Raw genomic sequence first — 18,636 nt, forward strand, 5'->3', positions numbered from 1 at the left:
CATACATATTAATCAATCTCCACAATAAAAATAACATATTGTAATATGCATCTAAAAAACGATTTCTGGGTTAGAGACTCTAAGTGAAACATACTTTTAATGTTTCCACTCAAAGCTCTAGATTTGATAAATTTGTCCTTGCACTGAGTTTACTCGTATGGAACGGCACTCGGATGAACTTTAACTTTAAGATTCAGTGGCCTAAATATTGTGTTTATCCACAAAATCTCTGCCTGTAGGTCATAGTGGCTATTTAATTAAATACTAAATAGCATCTCTAATGTGGTAGGTTTAGGGCCCTGGTTCCTTGTTATGTGGCTTTAGTTGAAATTCTGTCAGGCACCGAGGTCTGAAGCCTATCTGTTGACTTATCAGCCAAAATAATCCAACCCCCCAACTCCCCAAAATACACCAATCAACGAGCAGTTGAGGGTACTGGGCCATGTTGTGGAAGATTTCAGTTGCAGGTATACTGCTGCGTCTCCACAATTGTTAATCTGTGATCTTTGGTCACCGGTTCTTACAAGTTGGCTTGGCTACTGGGACCTGATGGCATCTGGACAATCATGGGTCTGTGAGGCATTCTCCAAGCAAGCCTCTAGTCCGCTTTGCCTTGTACAGTTGTTCCTTATTCTCTTTTGGCCCTTTTATCACCTAGAAATCTAGCTCAAGGCTTGCTATATACCTTTGTAAAGAGGATTTCAAAGCACCAGTTACTCTCACGCTTGGGGACAGATTCTAACAAGCATTTTGTCCCTCCCAGTGGATCTGGCCAACACCGATGTGTAGGATCTCCTCAATGGTGACATGATGGCTGCAGAGTGGGCAGTATTTATCCAGCCTTAGACCCAGGCAGTGAGCTTCAGACACTTCTCCCTTTTCAGCTGCACAGGAATAGTTATTCTGCATTAAGCTTTCAAAGAAATGCTGATAGACTTTCCATTTATTACTAACTGAAGAGTTCTTTTGGTGATGGCAGAATTTAGAACACTGGGACAGGATTATGCCCACTTTCTGCTGGAAGGTGTCATATCCAGGGCATAGAGACCCCAAAGGTAAGTAGGCTACTACTCTCCTAACTCCCCTAAATGTAGTATTAAAGGGGCTTCCAGAATTTCAGATTCCACTGACTAAAAATAAGAGGACCCTGAAGAGCCGAACCTGCGAGAACTTAAGACTGCTGTGGACTTTTAGTGCCAAACGCTGCCTGCTGCGCAGATATTTTGCAAAGACCCGACTCGTCCTGCTGCTGTGCAACCTCCACATGGCCCGCAACATTGTCAGCACTCCCAGAAGCCAGCATCTCCCTTGGGGTAGAGACTGTCCTCCCCTGCAGCCAGCAGGCACCAACATCTGGAATCAAGATACGTCTGGTTTAAAGAAGCTGCTGTCCACCAAGCAGTAGCCACCCAGGTGACGGTCAGCGCATTCAAGGAGGTCAGAGCAGTCTTCCTGCCAAACCTTAAGACGGCAGGACCTCCACAAGCCCTCCTCCACCAATATCCGGGGTACCAGACCCTTGCAGCAACCAATGCCTGATGAAAGTCCAGTCTGGATTCTCAGTGGCATCAGACTACCAGTCGCTGAGGGACTTGTGCATCGCAGAGGCCAGCGCAGAGTGGCCTGGCTGTCCTGTTTTTGTCCCGTTTACTGCCTGACTGATTCCAGTGAGCACTCTGCACCAGAGTCACCTAGGTCTTAAGAAACAGACTGCCTCCCCCGCAGCCTATTTCCAGGTGGCTGGCCCCTTCCTTTCTACCGCGTAGCGTGCAAGCTTTACAACCAGTCCAGCACCTCTGCACTCACTTGCCAGGGCAGATACAACCGATCTGTTGATGGAACTATGGTGCTCGCCCCTCTACCACCTCATGACTGAAAGGGGTGCCACAGAAACGCCTCGCAAGTATATATATACATGCAGTAAATGTTCTTTCCCCCATAGGAAAGCATTACAACTAAAAACGCACTGTTGGTTAACTGCTAAAACTGTGAAGTCTATTATGAAAATGTACTTGCTTGATAACGAAGCTCGAAGGTTCAAAATATATATATATATATATAAAGATACCTGTTATTTTTCGATATTAGTGTTGAGCTCCTTTTTAGGTCTCGCCTGTAAATGTGCATGCGCATTGAGCAGAGCAAGACTATAGGGGCTTAAACAGAGCTTACCTACACTGGCGATTTGATGCAGTGCATGTGTACTTTTAACTCAATGCGCAAGCGCAATTAGTTAAAATGCGCGTGCACAGCATCAAATCGTCAGCTTGGTGCCGCCAGCAGCTCTTCCCGCTCCGCCCCCTGCTGCATCAAAGGCTTTGCGCTCTGCCTCAGCCCAGCCATTCTCCTCCCCTAATTACCCCCTGCTGCATCAAAGGCTTATTCACGGCTGGCCGTGCTTTCAGTTTCACGGCCGGCCGGCCGTGTCTTTTCTTTTTTTTTTTCTATATATTTTCCCTTCTCTCCCATTCACTCATTATCTCTCTCTCCCTTTCACTCGTACTCTCGTTTTCCGTCTATATCTGTCTGTCAGCCCTCTTTCTTTCTATAGTTCACCCTCGTTCTTTCTCGCTCTCATATTTATACAACTTGCTCGCTCCTCTGATTCTTTCCCTTCTTTTTTCTCTCCCTCAAGATACCCCCTTCTCTCCTCGTATGTCGGTCTCTCTTCTTCTGTCAGTCTCTTCCCCCCCCCCCCCACCACCACCTCTCTTGTCCTGCCCTCGGTTATGTAAGAAGCTCTCCTTCTGATACTTTTACTTGGACAGTACCAGCACTTCTTAGAAACAATCGGGTATTTATTTATTTAATGCAATTGTATATTGTTCTATTTCAGAGGGGTGGGGTTTCTTATTTCCTCTCCCTCGCTCTTGCCTTTGTTTGCCCCCTCGTCCTCCCTTCCTTGACCTCCGTCTTCAAGTGTATTGGTTGTAATTTATTCACGTTAATTTACCTTGTTTTTATTGTGGCTGCTATTTTCCACCTAACACTCCATCTAGGGACCAGCAGTAGTATTGCAGGCGTTACAGCAGCTTTCAAAAGGGGCATCTATCTTCGTACACTGAGCACACTTCGTCAGCTCCGGTATTTAAGGAATACTCCACTACAGTGCACCTCCCAATCGCCGCGACTCCAACTCTATTTCTACCCCTTTACATACAGTTTATGGTCCGATGGAGAAATTAATAAAGAAAATTGCGGCTGCTATCAGAGTGGCAGCAGCAACTGGCAGCAAACTGCCTCACCCATAACTTGGTTTTTTTGGATTTACTTTAAGCTAGTGCCTTTATAAATTACAATAACTTTCATTTAAGTATTAATTATTTGAAAAAAATTTAAAAGCCATTGTTATTTGTAAAATCAATTAATATTTCACCTCTGTTCTTGCATTTTCGTCATAATAAAATACACTGAACATATTCTTCACAAACGTTATTTACAATAGTTTAAGCTATTGCTATTATAAATTACAAGAACTTTTATTTAAGTATTAATTATTTAAAAAAATTAAAAGCCATTTGTATTTGTTATATGAATACATGTAAGTCACGTACATACATAACATGTTGCATTACAAATGCTATAGGTGTCCCATTTGAAAAAGTTAAAAGTATTGGCATTGTAAATGACAAAGATATTAATTTTTGCTATTTTCAAGACCAACACATAAAAAAAAATTGTCATTTACAAAACAAATAGCTCCAACTTTTCTAATGCGAGACCTATTGCATTTCCAATGCTTGTTTTATCTACAGCTATTTCACAGCATAACACAACATCCATTTGAAACTGTTCGGATCCGATTTAGCATTATTCGATTTTTAAAATACAAAATCATAAAAGCATTCATTTACAAGCACATTAAAAAGAGACCTATACATAAAATTGGATAAGATAAAAAAAGGAAGAGGTACTGTAATATAATTCATACGAGGCCAGTAGTTATCAAAGAATCACTCTGCTCGGTGCAATTTATATAGCCAAGATTCAAAGGATAAAAGAGTTAAACATTTGTGTATATGTGTTAAATCTAAAATGATAACACTTTCTTTGTACACTATATACAGACTTTGCAGAAGTATTCTGATATTTATGGAAGGCAGTGGCCATGAATATTTCATCGAGTTCCTGAGCCTATGCAAGAGCGTATCCCCCAAGCCTTTAGTATAGGTTTCAAGAATCTCTCCCTCGGAATCAGATAAAACTTGCAAAACAATACACAGTGAATATTGGATTGATATGAGGTGTCATCACACGGGCAAATTACTCTTTCCCTTGTCCAAACATTGCATACTGGGAAGGTAATCAATCTGTAAAAAGTATCCGTGCGGAAACGGGTCAACAGCTTAAGAGCTTGGTTCTAATAATAAATACTGCTGAACCCCACCGCTGATGGTAATTAGCTGGTTCTCTGTGACTGTGCATTTAACCTTTTCCAGAAGCCACCTTTTATTGTCTAGATGCTCAAAAACCATCTTTTTCAATGTGTTTCTAGACACAGCTTCCATGCTTGCTGGATTTACAAAGAATTCCGGATGCCCGATGTCATTGAGCATTTGTTTTATGTAATTAAACCATTTTATATTGGCCACTCCATCTAGCTTAAGGAAGTCTTTGATGACGTCTCTATTTAGGCTTGTCTCAGGTGTCACCCAAACTTTATGCCACAGTAATATGGGGGAGGTTTTTATTGTGTCAAAAATATATGGGAGGCCCAATACATTGTGAGAAACATAAGTGGCTATAGATTTGGGGGCTGCTAGTAAATAGCGAATGTAGTAGTTCTCACAAAGTTGGATGTGTTCTGCGTGTTCTATCCCCCAGAGACCTGCTCCATAAATGCCGGTGGAGACACATTTTGATTTATAGATCTATAGAAGTTCTCCAACCGGTCTACCTCCCAATTTTTCAGCAAAGTTGGTCAATGCTCCTGTGGCCCTAGAGAAAGCTAGATACCTTGCAGTCACAGCTTCCTACCATGTGCCCTTTCTATCGAAGTTAATTCCTAGATAGGAGAATCTGTCGGTGCTCTCGATTTTTCTCCCATCCAGGAAGATTGGGCACGGTGTCCTTCTAGTCCCAGTTCCACAGGACATAGTGTAGGTTTTAGAGATATTTACTTTTAGGCCTCTGCCTCTCATGAAGTCAGTGAATTTGACTACTGCCCTTTGCAAGCCAACCCTGGTCTGAGACATTATTGCAGCGTCATATGCGTATAAGAGCATTGGTATTGGTATCCCGCTTATTATTGGGTAATCATGCTGGAATTCACTAAGGTGTTAGCCAATGGAATTAATATATAAAGTAAAAAGCAGGGGTGCTAGGATGCATCCCTGTCTCACACCTCTTCGTATCTCAAACTTCTCTGAGCACTCGCCCTTCCTGCCATATCGAACTCTGGCGCCTGCCCCCCTGTAAAGTTCTTTAATGAATGAAAGAATTTGTTTGTCTATGCCAATCTCGGAGAATATCGACAATAACATCTCGTGGTCCAGACAGTCGAAGGCGGAGCTTAGGTCCACGAAGGTGACAAAGAGGTTTTCATTTTTTAGCCTGCGTATATTTGGCTATTACTAATGCCAAATTGAGGCCCTGTTCTATTGTGCCTTTGCCCGCCTGGAAACCATATTGTAAGTTAGAGATGACATCATGTTCCTCCGCCCATTCCTGCATCCTATTTAAAATTATCCGCCCGGCCACCTTCATCAATGCATCGAGTGGCGATATCGGACGGTAGCAGGTGGGCTCGTTCCTGTCCCCTTTTTTAAAAATCTGTACCACGATTGCATGTGGCCAGGTTGGAATGAATCCAGAGCTGTTTGAGGAATTTAGCACATTTGTAAGCAAAGGTGCCCATAGGTCGATCTCGGATTTGTAGACGTCTATGGGGACACAATCCGGACCGGGTGCTTTTCCTGAAGGGCTTTCCTTTATTGCCCTGGTGACCTCCTCGCATTCAAATACGATGCCCAGAGGAAACGCACTAGGTGGATTGTACTCAACAGTTTCACCTGAGTCGTTTTCAGTTTTAATTCCGGGTTCCGCTACATTGACCTTGTCATATAGACCTTTAAAGTGTGTCACCCAGGTTTCACCTGAAATTGCGAGGTCAATTTCGTCCGCCTCTTTACTTTGTAGGAACGGAGCATTAACCGCCTTCCAGAAAGCTATATTATCTTTTCTTTGGGATGCTTTGTGGAGTGCCAGCCATGCCTCCTTCTTTAATTGTTTTTTCCTGCTGGTTATGGTGGATTTTCTGGCTCTCCGAATTAATTTGGTGGATCTCAAAGTAGCATGTAAGGTGTTTTTCAAGGTAGTAAATGCCTTAGTGCATCCCTCGTCGAACCAGCTGTGGCCTTTATTCGCACCCTGTCGATGTACCTTAGTTAGGAGTGTTTTTGATTCCGCTAAGATTTTATTAAAGGAATCAATAACTATGTGGGGTTCCTCTTTTTGTGAGAGGCAGATTTGCATATCCTCATAAGTATTTTTTAATAGGTTTTGAAGGAAAGCCACGGGCTTCACTTTGTCTTATTTAATAGAGTATCCATTTCTGCTGGCCAGCCTTATTGGTGGATTATATGGAGGGTTATACATCGACTTTTGTTCAGCGCCCTTGAGTTTTATGGCAATCGAGATTGGATAGTAATCACTAAGGGTAGTATCGAGTGTTCCCCAGTTTAGTACTAACCCTGAGTTCCTCGAAGGTAAGAGGGTGAAATCGTTGGTTGAATTGCACCCTCTCCCATTAAAGGTGGGCTGAAAAGGTATAATAGGTGAACATAATTCATTAACATATGACAAATTAAAATGGAAAATCAGGTTGTTTAATAAGTCCCCCAATTTAGAATGGGTGAAATGGGTAGGAGCGTCCTCCTTATTATCGCCTAAACCGCAGATACCCGTGGCGCCACGGGGGCATAAGGTGCAGTTGAAATCGCCTACCCATAACAAGACCATGTCTCCAACCATCTGTTCCTCCAAATTAAGTAGATTGGACATGATGTTATTTATAACGTTTTCCAATAGTAATGTTGGGATGTTGTTGTAGAAATTTACTAGTGTCATATTTTTAGGTCTCCCCAGGAAGTTAGTATAATTTGGTAATACTCTGTTGCCAAAAACGTGGCTACTTTGTGCACAGCCCACCCTTATTTCTGCCTTGTATGCTAGCAATGGCCGATGTATTAAAAGTTTGGTAGCCCATGATGTGTAGATCGTTTATGGACCATGTTTCCTGTAAACAGAGAATACTATACTTGGTTACAATATCCAGCCATGGGGGGTGAGTTATTTTGTCTACCAGCCCCGCAACATTCCAGCTAAATTTGGGTGAATTTTGCGAATTCGCAGTTTGCGAATTCACGCGAATTCGCAAATAAATCCGCAAATTGCACTATACTCAACTGGAGTACTTTCTACTGGCTAATCAGTAAGTGCTACGTCGTTGGGTAAATGTATCGTGCTTGTCCTACACTACAGCTGCGTAAAGGCCTAGAAGAGTTGTCTCCAGTGACCCGTGTGTCTGTAACTTTGCCACCGCGCCCATCGGCGCCGAGGTCTCTTGAGTGAGCTGTCCATCACATTGGGGGAAAGGGCGGGAAGAGATTGCATAGCCTAGTGTGTGTGGGGCCGGGCTTCTGTGGGAGTTCACATGCCTCTTGTTTATAAAGGTCAGAGACCGATGAGCGTAGCAGATGAGGAGAAAGGGGGGGGGTGGTCCCCTGTCCTGCCGTAGGGCAAAGGTTTTCTTCTTTTTGGACCCGGTTTAAAGTGCAGGCGCATTTTCAGTTTCCGAATGTAAAGTTATGGGCCCGCGTGTTGTGAACTAGATGGCGTTTCCTTTTTTAAGAAAGATAAACTAAAATAATAGAATAAATCCCCCCCAAAAAGAAGAAAAAAAACGGAAGTGCCTTTAGCGAGAAAGGTTGTGTGCGATTGTGCGACAGAGGAGCACCCCCTGGTGTCAGCGAGAAGCAAAATGCCTACAGCACCTGGTATTCCCAGGTGGTCTCCCATCCAAGTATTAACCAGGCCCGACCCTGCTTAGCTTCCGAGATTGGGCGCATTCAGGGTGGTATGGCCTTAGGCACGAGAGGCTGCCGGTTCAAGCCTCTTGTGCAGACGCAGCCCACGCGGTGTCATCACCAGGCTACTTTCAAGTACATTTGCACATTTCCCTTTCACACCTGCCCTCCCTTTCAAAGTTCCTGCACATGGCCAAGCACAGCCCTCTCTCGCACTTGCTTATTTGACACTTTGGCACAGGCTGGGGCCTCCCTTCTTAAAGGGGCGGCACTAGCAGCAGCAAGCGCCTATCCTTGCTTCTGAGGCACTCTGCTCGGGACACTTCTCTACCTGCCCCCGGGGGCTGCAGGGACTCCCGCCCAGCAGCTGATGCAGCTCACCCCAACTCTGGGGAAGCAACTTCTTCACCCTCAAGCACTGGCGGCTGCAAATCTCCTATTGTGTGTGTGTTTTTTTTTTTAATCAAGGACAGGGCCCTCATAGGCAAATAATGTCTATGCCCCGCCCCTCTGTGCCTGCGTGTAGAAGAGAGAGTGAGGCGAGGGTCCGAGTAGTGCCTGGGCCCAGGGCCCTTCATGTCACCGGCCTGGCTCTCTCAACGGCCCCCTGCTCCCGGGCTGCCTCGGAGAGTCGAGAGAGGGGGGGCTGGAACCGGGGCTGGCGCAGCCCATCAGCAGCAGCTCCCCTGCCTTAGCTGGGGGTCCTCTGTCTTGTCTTAGGGCAAAGGTTTTCTTCGTTTTCTTTCAGTTTTCGAGTTTAAAGTTAAGGGCCACGCATATTGTAAACCCCATGCCGGTTTCTTTATAAAAAAAAAAGATTGAGAGCAGAATATAGAGATATATATATTTTGTAAAAGTGCTATTAGCGAGGAAGATTAGGCGTTCACATGCCTCTTGTTTATAAAGGTCAGAGACCGATCAGCGCAGCAGATGAGGAGAAAGCAGCCTCCTGGTCACTGGAAGTACAGGGGGATTGCGCTCGAGAAACTCGTGGATGCCTAGACCTCCATCACAGATTACAGCTATTTGTAGACAGTAGATTTGGGGAGAAAGCACACCTGCCTAGCATCGACCGTGCTCTCTAGATTCTTGGGCTGATTATAATAATAATGCGTTACTGAATTTGAGCTTCAACTCTGGCACCTGCTTGATTTCTATCTGTAAGTGCTTCCTGCTGAGGTTTAATTTTTGTGACAGGAGCCTCGTTGCCTAATTGTAACTATTCTCTGACCCTGCTTCGAGGGTCAGAGCAGGGTCAGAGAATAGTTGCAAGTAGGCAACAAGGCGCTGCTCAGGAAGCACTTATAGGGTTACAGCAGGTGCCCAAGTTGAAGTTAATTTCTTTGTAACCCTTTTGTAAACGGTTACAAAGAAATTAGCTTCAACTTGGGCACCTGCTGTAACCCTGTAAGTGCTTCCTGTACAAAATTCGTCCCACTCACGGATTCGCGGATTTTGCCGCAATTTCACGAGATTCGCAGATTGCGAAATTGTGGAAAATCCGCAAATTCCGCGAGCGGACGAATTTTCGGCCCATACTTAGTTCCAGCATAGAATATTGTTGTTGGATTTCATCTCTTTTGCAGGGGCCCTGTCACCAATCTCTGTAATGACACCATCTTTAGTGCCCTCGGTAAGTGATGGTCCTATTATCAATGGGGGTACTGCCTGATGTCTTTGTGCTTTGGTTTTAAATTTGTTATCTATGAGCGTTTTATTTCGATCAATGGTCTAAGTTGTTTCGGGCGGAGCGTTATCCTTGAGATTTATCTCTGGGGTTATTACAAGGCCCTGTCCTTGTTGCCCGTGTTGTTTTATCGGTGGTGAATTGGTCGTCTCATGAAGTTGCTCCCCCTTTCTATTCTTCCCCTGTCAATCCTGGTCATCCATGCCTGATAGGACCTCATAACGATTTAATAAAGGAATGCTCCACCTTGATGTATGAGTGGCTTGTAGTATTCTACTTTGATGGTGTTTAGGGGTCCTGCCTATGAATTGATGTGGGGGATAGAAAGCCCCCAGAGGGTTAATGCTTATAGAATTATGATGTATAGGAGTATGTCTAGTCTGGGATCGTTAAAGGTCAGGGCAATGCAATCGCCGAGGGAGGTCTTATTTTCCCTTCCCACCCACGCTACTCTTCTTGGCATTTTAAAGCAACTGAACAGTTCGTTATTTAGCCCAGTTTGATTACCCAGCCAATGTAGGGATTTATTTCTAAGTCCCATCCAGGTTTCGTGCTTTGCCTGTGCTAATATAGGCACATTTGTCAAAAACACCACATATGGAGTGGCGGCAGGGGGTAAATCTAAGCGATCCCTTGTGGCCATGGCATTCTGATTAGTTCGACCATTAAGAATAGGGACGGGTCTTTTTGAAATTCATTGGGGACGGGTCTCGTGATTGATGGATTTATTGAATCAGAGTGTAGTGTTAGTGTGCTTCTGTCGATCTTGGGCCTGAGATTAATTTGCGCGTGGTCCCCAGAAGGGGATATTGGATTTACCGTGGATTGATCGGCGGTGGGGTGTGGATCGTGTGTAATTTTCCTGCGGGTACCCGGCCAGGCCTGGTTAACTTTATCTGTTTTTGTTATATGTTGGCTCTCTTTAACCGTTACCTCCAAGCTAGTTACTCTATTGGCCAGGGACTGTAAGGCCTCAACTAGGGTACTACGAAGACTATCTATTCCCTTTGTCAGGTTTTCAATCGCAATGATATGACGCTCTGTTTGCATGGAGTAATTAGTTTTACCAGAGTTTTTATTATTCCTACGGGAAGCCGTTTGTACAGCAGATTGTTTCGCCTTGGGCCTTTTTCTGTTTAGAAGCTCCTTGGGGGGGCTTATATAGATGGTACTAGTATTTGTAATTAAGTTGTTATCGCCCCCCTCCGTGGTTACGGGATTCTTGGAGCGTTTATTCGAGGTTGTGCCTCTGCTTCTTCATCAGAAGAACTTGCTTCAATCTCCAGTAATGGTTGTTGTATACAACCCTTTTTTACTCTAGCTTGGGTGTTATTTTCTCTCTGGGTGCAACCTGGGATTGAGTGTGTATTATAGGAACTACATCGAGGTTTCCTGGCTCTTTCCCCAGGGCCTCTTCCACATTAAAAATCTGTTTTTCGAGCACACCCAGGGCTCCCACCAAATATGAAAGCAATGATGATTGACCCCCAGTTTGTAAGTCGTGTGGGCCCTTACTCTCAGCTTGAGACTTCTTTCTTTTACTCATGGTTATGACTATATCCCGTACAGGGGTTACCCAATATAGCCGTAGTCGTTAAGTTAAGCCAGTCTTCACCGTATTGCAAATGAAATATAAACAGTACAGTACCAGATCTTAAATGGGATGTTAGGGCATAGGCCCAGCCAATGCCTCCTTCGGGCTCCGACGGGCGCGGACGGGCCTATTTGAGCGCCTCCTGGCGCTTGGGCTGTGAGGCGCTTCACGCACGCCACCAGGAACTCTGGGAGTAGTAGTCCCCCCTGGAACGGCAGCTGTGGTGGCGCGGCAAAAGTAGCAAGATGGCAGGAGCTGCTCCCAAACAACAGCAGTCCCCCTCCTATGCCCCAAGGTGAGTGGGAGGGTATGCAGTGATCTGGAGTAAAGTCAGCCAGCAGGTAATATAGGAGCGAAGCGTCCCGCGCTTCGGGAGTCCGCGGGCCTATTTGAGCGCCTTCTGGCGCTTGGGCTGTGACACGCTTCTCGCGCGCCACCAGTAACTCTGGGAGTAGTAGTCCCCCCTTGAACGGCAGCGGTGGTGGCGCGGCGAAAATAGCAAGATGGCAGGAGCCGCTCCCGAACAACAGCAGTCCCCCTCCTATGCCCCAAGGTGAGTGGGAGGGTGTGCGGTGATCCGGATTAAAGTCAGCCAGCAGGTAATATAAGAGCGAAGCTGTTCTGTATTAACCTATCCTCTTTTTTTTTACAATGCATGCAGTACACGAACTGAAAACTTAAATATTACACATGTGTATGCATAAGTAGACAATTCTTCAGGAGACACTTATTCTGGACTCAGTTTCAGCAACGGTTCTTTAATAAACATTGCCAAGGAAGAAAACTGCCCTTTATCAGTTTAAATTGTAGCACTTGTAGCACCTTAAAAAAATGTCCTTTTTCCTTCCTACTTTCCCTTCTTTTTTTCCTATGTCTTCATTCTTTTTTCCTTTTTTCTTTCTTCCTTTTTGCTGCACTTTCTTTCTGTCTTTCTTGATTTCTTACCTTTTTTCCTTCTTTCTTGTTTTCTTTCCTTCATTTTCTTTCCTTATTTCCTTTCTTTCTTTTTTCTTTCTCACTTTCCCTCTATATTTGTCCATTATTTTTTCTTCTTTCTTTCTTTCCTTCCTTCCTTCTTTTTTCCTTCCTTCTTTTGTCTATCTTGATTTCTTAACGTCTTTGTCTTTCTTTTTCTCCTTTTGTTTTTTTCTTTCCATCTTTCTATCCATCTTTCTTTTCTTCTTTCTTTCATGCTTTCTTTTGTCTTTTTTGCTTTCTTTCTTTCCTTCTTTCTTACTTTCTCTCAGTCCTTCCTTCCTTTTTCTGTCCTTCTTTTTACCTTCCTGCTTTCTTTCCTTCTTTTTGCCTTAACTTTTGTCCCTTCTTTCTTTCCTTCCTTTTCTTCCTTCTTTCTTTATGTTGTTCTAGACTTCTTTCTTTACTCTCCGTTTCCTTCTTTCCTTCTTTCTTTTTTATTTCTTTCTTTCTTTCCTACTTTCTTTCTTTACCGCTTTCTTTATTTTCTTTCTTTCTTTTTGACTTGTTTTGTTTGTCACCACCAGGTTTTCTCTGTTGGTGAAGGACAGGAAAAAAGGCCCTAAATAGAGCAGACAATCACATACCCTTTCCCTGATGGCCTGCACGCTGTCAGGCCATCAACTGAGCCTCCCATCGATAGATTAAATGGGGCACTGCTAACGGAAAGTTGATGGACTAGCTGACTCTGAGTAGGACTAGCAAACCGAGGGTTTGATGGACATGGTACATCGCCACATTAGTAACCGAGTACCTGTTTGCCCAACTCTAAATCTGACCGTAATTTGTTTGATAGTCAGCAATCCTGGCATCATGCAGCAACAGCAGTGGTTCTAAGAAACTTTGGTGCCCTTGTCTTATATATTTTTTTGTTACAAATTACACAGTGAATCCTGCGCTACATGTTCTCATTTGTGCACGCTTCAAGTGTGTTTAAAAGACCTATGCGCTGTCAGGGGCAATGCAGCAATTTTTCACTACTCTCAGTATGTAAGCTTGCCACGGACTGCGTCCATCTACTGACTCCCTAGCCACAGAGTGGAATCTTCAAAATAACACAACACAATATACCTTCTGCATGGCTCATGCATCCCAAATGTCTCTTGAATCAGGGCCATATGTTTATAATGAATTCCTTAATTTGTGGTAAAACATGAATGTCAACACTATGCATTTTGTCTTGTTGTGAAATGTGAGCCCTTGTCTCACTCACCTATACCGATGACACATACATCTGCCCGTAGGACTTTTCCGCTTTTTAGCACAACCTCTTTCAGCTGGGAGAAAAAACAAACAAACAAAACAGAAAACATTATACACCTCAATAAACACACCACTGTAACCACATTCACTCACTTGGTAACTTTGCTACCTGTATCTTCACCCATTGAATGCCATCTTCTCCTAAGGCCTTGTCTGTGAGGCTGAGAACACTGCTGTTTGTCTTTTTCTGCAGTATTTGATAAACTAAACTGTTCATTTACAATGCTTTTTAAAATAACAACATCTGGCTGCAGTGCTTGCTTTTGTAACTTTTGTAACAGTTCTGCGCCTGCTAATCAACCTCCATTGCTGTGTTGCCTGCTCATGCATAAGTTTTCTGAAGCGTCTACTTTGACACCATTTCTTCTGCATTGTCTATTTGTTTACCAACTGTTGTCTGTAGTGCATTCTCAATAACCAGTTTCTGTTCATACTATCCGTTAGTGTGCGAGCTTCTATTTGTGCATCCTCTATTTTTTATTTAGTTATTTAATGTTTTTATATAGCTGCCCTTCACTAACTGGAGTCTTAGAGCAAGTTACAATATAGCACAGAATTACATATTTTAAACCCCACATACTTTAAAGAATTAATATGTAACTAATCAAACAGATTGCTCGGGATTCATTAGGGCAAGAGTAAGAAGGGCCACTGTCATTTGAGGTATCATGTCAGGTGTGCTTTTAGATGCATTCAGGAGGACATGAGAGAAGGTTTGTTCTTCAAATCAACCAGCAGAGATCTCCCGAGAGTAGCGGCAGCTCCACAGGAGGAATGATTTTGAGCCTGAGCAGTTCTAAAGTTGGGACCATCTAAGTCCAGAGAATTCTGGCTTCTAAGTCCTGTTTGTCCATCCGAGAGGAGGGGTAGCTTTGCATGGAAGGTAGCTTGGGCAGAAGCTTGGCTTTGTAAACTAATTTGAATTTACTTTTAGCTTCAATGGTTTTACAATGAGAGCTCTTGAGGTATTGAACAGAAAAAGAAAGAAAACCATCAGCAAATAATTTTGAAGGAACTGAAAAAAGTGCCTTCTCCGTGGAAAGTAAATTACTCCATGACACCAAACCAAGGCAAAAGTGTATCCTGAGTGAATCAGGTCATGCTTGGTGTAGGCACTTTATGGGGCATGCTCAGCTTCACAGGTAGTCAGGAAGGGCCAGGCCCCAAATCCAACAATCAAACTGTTCAGACCACTGACCAGTTGTACTGTGGCGTTCTGTGCCACATGGCGACGATGCAGCACGCAGCCCTAAAAGACAGATCATGGAGAAATGCAATAGTCAATCCCAGCACTGAATATCACCACATTCTTAATATGTAGAACATGTTATCATCTCCACAATAGTTCTCGACTGCACAAGAAAGCCAAATTCCCATTGTTATCTTTACATCAAAATAAATGTTCCCTTTTTGTTACCTTGGATGGAGTTGCATGGTATACCCAAAAGACAGGAACATGTGACTAAGTTACAAGCCTCTGCCCTTTTAGGGCAAAGTCAAAAAATAATTTCCATCGTCCTTGCAGCCCCCCGCTAGAGCCAGCTGTACTGTAGCACCATGGCAGAGTTGTGAAGCTAGGAGCTGCGGGGATAATACCCTGAAGTCTCCTGATAGTGCCTTCAAGGTATGTCCTAAACTCCACTCTATCACATTTGGGGTTGAAGTTCATCACAATTTAAGGGCTGGACACACGGGCCGGAGTGGGACAAACAATATGTCGGGCCTACAACTAAAAGTGGCCTCCATTAGCGAATTTGATATCTAAAGAAGTGGCCCATGTTTGAAAGGCAGGGAGTTTTTAACTTGTAAAGACAAGCTGTGAGGGTGTTTTGAAAGATATGGGTGACTGCTTGAAGTTTCACTTGCTGTAGGCAACATTTTGTGTTAATACCGGAGAAATAAATCAGCCCAACAGGCCATAAAACAGGACCACAAACAGCCAAAAAACACTGACGTGTCAGGCCAGCTCTTCGGACACTGCCAAATTACCTTCTAGGCCAGACAGACTCCGGAAGTAAAACACAAGCCCACCTGCCCCGTATGTAGATGTTCACTTTGTGTCAGTGAGTGTGAATAATGGAGGTCTGATGGTCACAGAGAGCCTGGAGAGTGCGCCATCTCACATAGTGAAGCACTTACTAAGGCCCTCTTAAGCCCAATTTACAGGTTCTACAGTGATCCGGATTCAGCCGTAAACATGAGTTTAGTTACAAGTCTGGCAGGTAAACCTGCAAAACCACGGTTTGTCCTGGAAAAACTTTCTTCAGCGTAAACCCGTTGACATTTGTCAGGTGAAAAGTGCACAGGATGATGGAAAGCAGAGATTTCCAGTTGTTCCTTATTCCAAGCACCTCAACTCGGAAAACCATGTGAATTCCACACCGAGGGTGACATACCGAATCCTGCAGCATTTTCATTTCCATGCGTAGGAATTACCAGGCTGTTTTACCGACAGGCTCGCAGTGAGCAGCTGAAGACAAAGTCTTACCTTGCCCTCCTGTTCCCTCAACTCCGACACCTCCGTCTGCAGGTAGAACTTCACCCTCTTGCTTTCAAAGAGCTGTTTCAAAAGAGAACAAGAAGGAAGTGAGATCAGATCTGTAGGCCACGGTTCCTCCCCCAATTCCTCTATTATTTCGCTTCCCTGCCTCTACGCCTCCCCAAATCCCTGAAATAGAAATGAAATAGACAGTCTCCTCACAGAGCTTATCTGGGGTCGGAGCATCGTTGCATTGCTCGAAGCAAGCTGCGCCTCCCGACAGATGAGGCAGGGCTTGCGGTATGGAGCTAAATCAGGGGCGGTCTTAGGCATGTGCAAGCTGTGCACCTGCACAGGGCCACCAAACCCCAGGGGCCACCACACCAATATATATCCTTAATATAATAATCCTCTGAGGATGGATACATATTTGCGTGGCGGCCCCTGGCAGAAATTTGTTGGCCTCCGGCTCTGTTCCACTTTCAAATGCCCTGCCCCCCCCTCTTCACTGGCCTCCGCGCTCCGCCTTGACCAGGCCCCCTCTTCCGGGGGCTCCCTTCCTACGCTCCCTGCCCAGGGCTGCCATGAGCCTAGAGCCACCCCTGGCTAAATTAACTTTCAGCACAATTGATCTGGAGTGAAACACTCTTGAGTGGCGCTGTCTAGAGCCCACCACTTACCCCTACTAGGACTGTCTTGGAGCCTGCTCTCCTTACACTGCGTCTTCACCTCCATGGGGGAGTGGAGGGCCCCATGTTGACTTACCCTCTGTTTCACATGGGCCCAGGTGCTCCAACAAACAAAAACCAAACCTCCCCACACCGGAGACCTCCCCTTGGCAATACTAGCTTGTCTTCTGCATACGGGAGACTGGACAGGATTGCAGGACTAGGAGCGAAGGGGCATGTCTACTATCAGTGACTGGTACAGAAATGGTCGCTACACGACTTCCAGGACCTGACAGATGAGTTTGATATCCCCTCCCACCCAGCTCCTTTTATAAGGCGCAGTGGTAGCAGCTATTAAAGGAGCAAAGGACACTGGGGGACTTGAACCCTCGGTACATGATTGTCTGAAGACTATCTGCATTAGGAAGGGCCAGGCTCATGTAGTTACAGTACTATATCGGTCCCTGCTCTCGCTCAACCTACAAATGACATTTTCTCCTTATGAGATGTTGCTCATCTGGGACTGGAACTGTTGAATAGCGATTAGGCGACCTTTCTTTGTTACACGCCCCTGACTTCTCGCAATACCCACTTTAAATTAATTAAACGTTACTAATTGCTTAGAGTAGACGTGACACCTAAGCTACTTAATAGGATAGACCCGGGGATCCAGGCAGCTTGCCCCAAATGTCAGCTGGGGATACAGATTTTTACCGCATGGTGTGAAACTGCCCATTCCTTACTCTATTCTGGGACTCAGTGTCGGCCCTCTTAAATGCCATCACTGTCCACGCCCTCGACAGAACACCTGCTATCTGGCTGTTAGGATTTTTTCCCAAACCCCATGTCAGATTCATTACCTCGAGGTTTGCAGACCTAGCCTTACTCCTGGCATTACACCACATCGCTATGTCTTGGAAGGCTCCTGCGATGCCCTCTTTACTGGGATGGAAGTGGGAGTTGTCTAGATGGGTGGAATGCTAGAGTGCCATTCTGAAACTAGAAGCTCAGAAGAGGCGGGCAACCCTGGCTATGTCAAGCATGGGACCTGACACTGCAAGACACCCCATGGATAGCTGAGGATGACCACCTGCTCCCCTACCCAGATGAGGTATCTACAGATGAAGTCTAAGCCTTCCACAGTCTGCCCTGGGGCCCTGGCTGCACACACAAACTGCAGCATCCCTTTACAGTAAGAGTGGCAGGTACATGTGTATTCGCCCCTTGCACCCCACCATCACTGCACAACCTTTCCTCCAGCCATAGGGGGTCATTAGGATCATCCTCGTGCAAAACGGGAGCGCCCACCATAGGAGCGGCGGTCCCGCCTTGAGCATTAGGATGCGCCCGCCACACAGGCGGGCGCATCCTGTATTTTTAGCATTGCGGCAGGCGGTGCAGAAAGCGCCGCCCGCCCAAATGCACGTTGTGCATTTCAAGGCACAACATGACAGGCACCGTGCGGTGCCTGCCATGTTGCACTTTGAACTGCGGGGGGTACCATAGGTATCCCCCATGTGCACCCCCCACCCCCTGGACTCCCAGGGGGCCCGCAACGGGCCCCGCAACGGGCCCCGCAGGGAGTCTCCGCATGCCTTTCCGTGGCAGCATTGCGGCGGACGGAAAGACTAATATGGCGGGGGTCTTTAGTGCAACGATGTCGGGCGGATTGCCCCCGCCAGGCTGGCAGTGGCTACCACCAGCCTGGCGGGGGCAATCCACCTGACATCGTAATGGGCCCCTTAGTGTTTCCCTGCTACAGACAGATATGGTGCCCCAGCGACATAGCAGCCTTTTGGTTCACCCTGTTGGGTTTCCTGTTTAGCCATTGTATCCTACTTTTCCCTCCTTCTTTCCTTCTTGCAACTGTTCCTCTAAGTTGTTGGGACCCCCACGTCTTATTCGTTTACGCCATTGGAGTAGACATAATCACTTGTTCCTAG

At 45.4% G+C, this 18,636-nt stretch overlaps 1 protein-coding gene, 1 long non-coding RNA gene and 1 pseudogene across 3 annotated transcripts in view; 1 reads left to right on the plus strand and 2 right to left on the minus strand.

Annotated features, from left to right (window-relative positions):
- The window catches only part of AIFM3 (AIF family member 3), a 337,117-nt gene that overhangs the window by 70,961 nt on the left and 247,520 nt on the right, over window positions 1-18,636 (minus strand). For both annotated transcript variants that reach the window (XM_078667038.1, XM_078667037.1), the window contains exons 13-14: window positions 16,035-16,106; window positions 13,497-13,560 (exon numbers count right to left, since the gene is read on the minus strand). In XM_078667038.1, coding sequence (XP_078523164.1) covers window positions 13,497-13,560; window positions 16,035-16,106 — 136 coding nt within the window. The remainder of the gene's footprint in view (window positions 1-13,496; window positions 13,561-16,034; window positions 16,107-18,636) is intronic.
- LOC144793861 (5S ribosomal RNA) lies at window positions 7,983-8,091 on the minus strand (annotated as a pseudogene).
- The window catches only part of LOC144792156 (uncharacterized), a 60,042-nt gene continuing 53,100 nt past the window's right edge, over window positions 11,695-18,636 (plus strand). Inside the window, exon 1 of the long non-coding RNA XR_013602514.1 lies at window positions 11,695-11,907. This is a non-coding gene — a long non-coding RNA (uncharacterized LOC144792156). The remainder of the gene's footprint in view (window positions 11,908-18,636) is intronic.

This window comes from Lissotriton helveticus, chromosome 11 (genome assembly GCF_964261635.1).
Source record: "Lissotriton helveticus chromosome 11, aLisHel1.1, whole genome shotgun sequence".
NCBI classification, from domain to species: domain Eukaryota; kingdom Metazoa; phylum Chordata; class Amphibia; order Caudata; family Salamandridae; genus Lissotriton; species Lissotriton helveticus.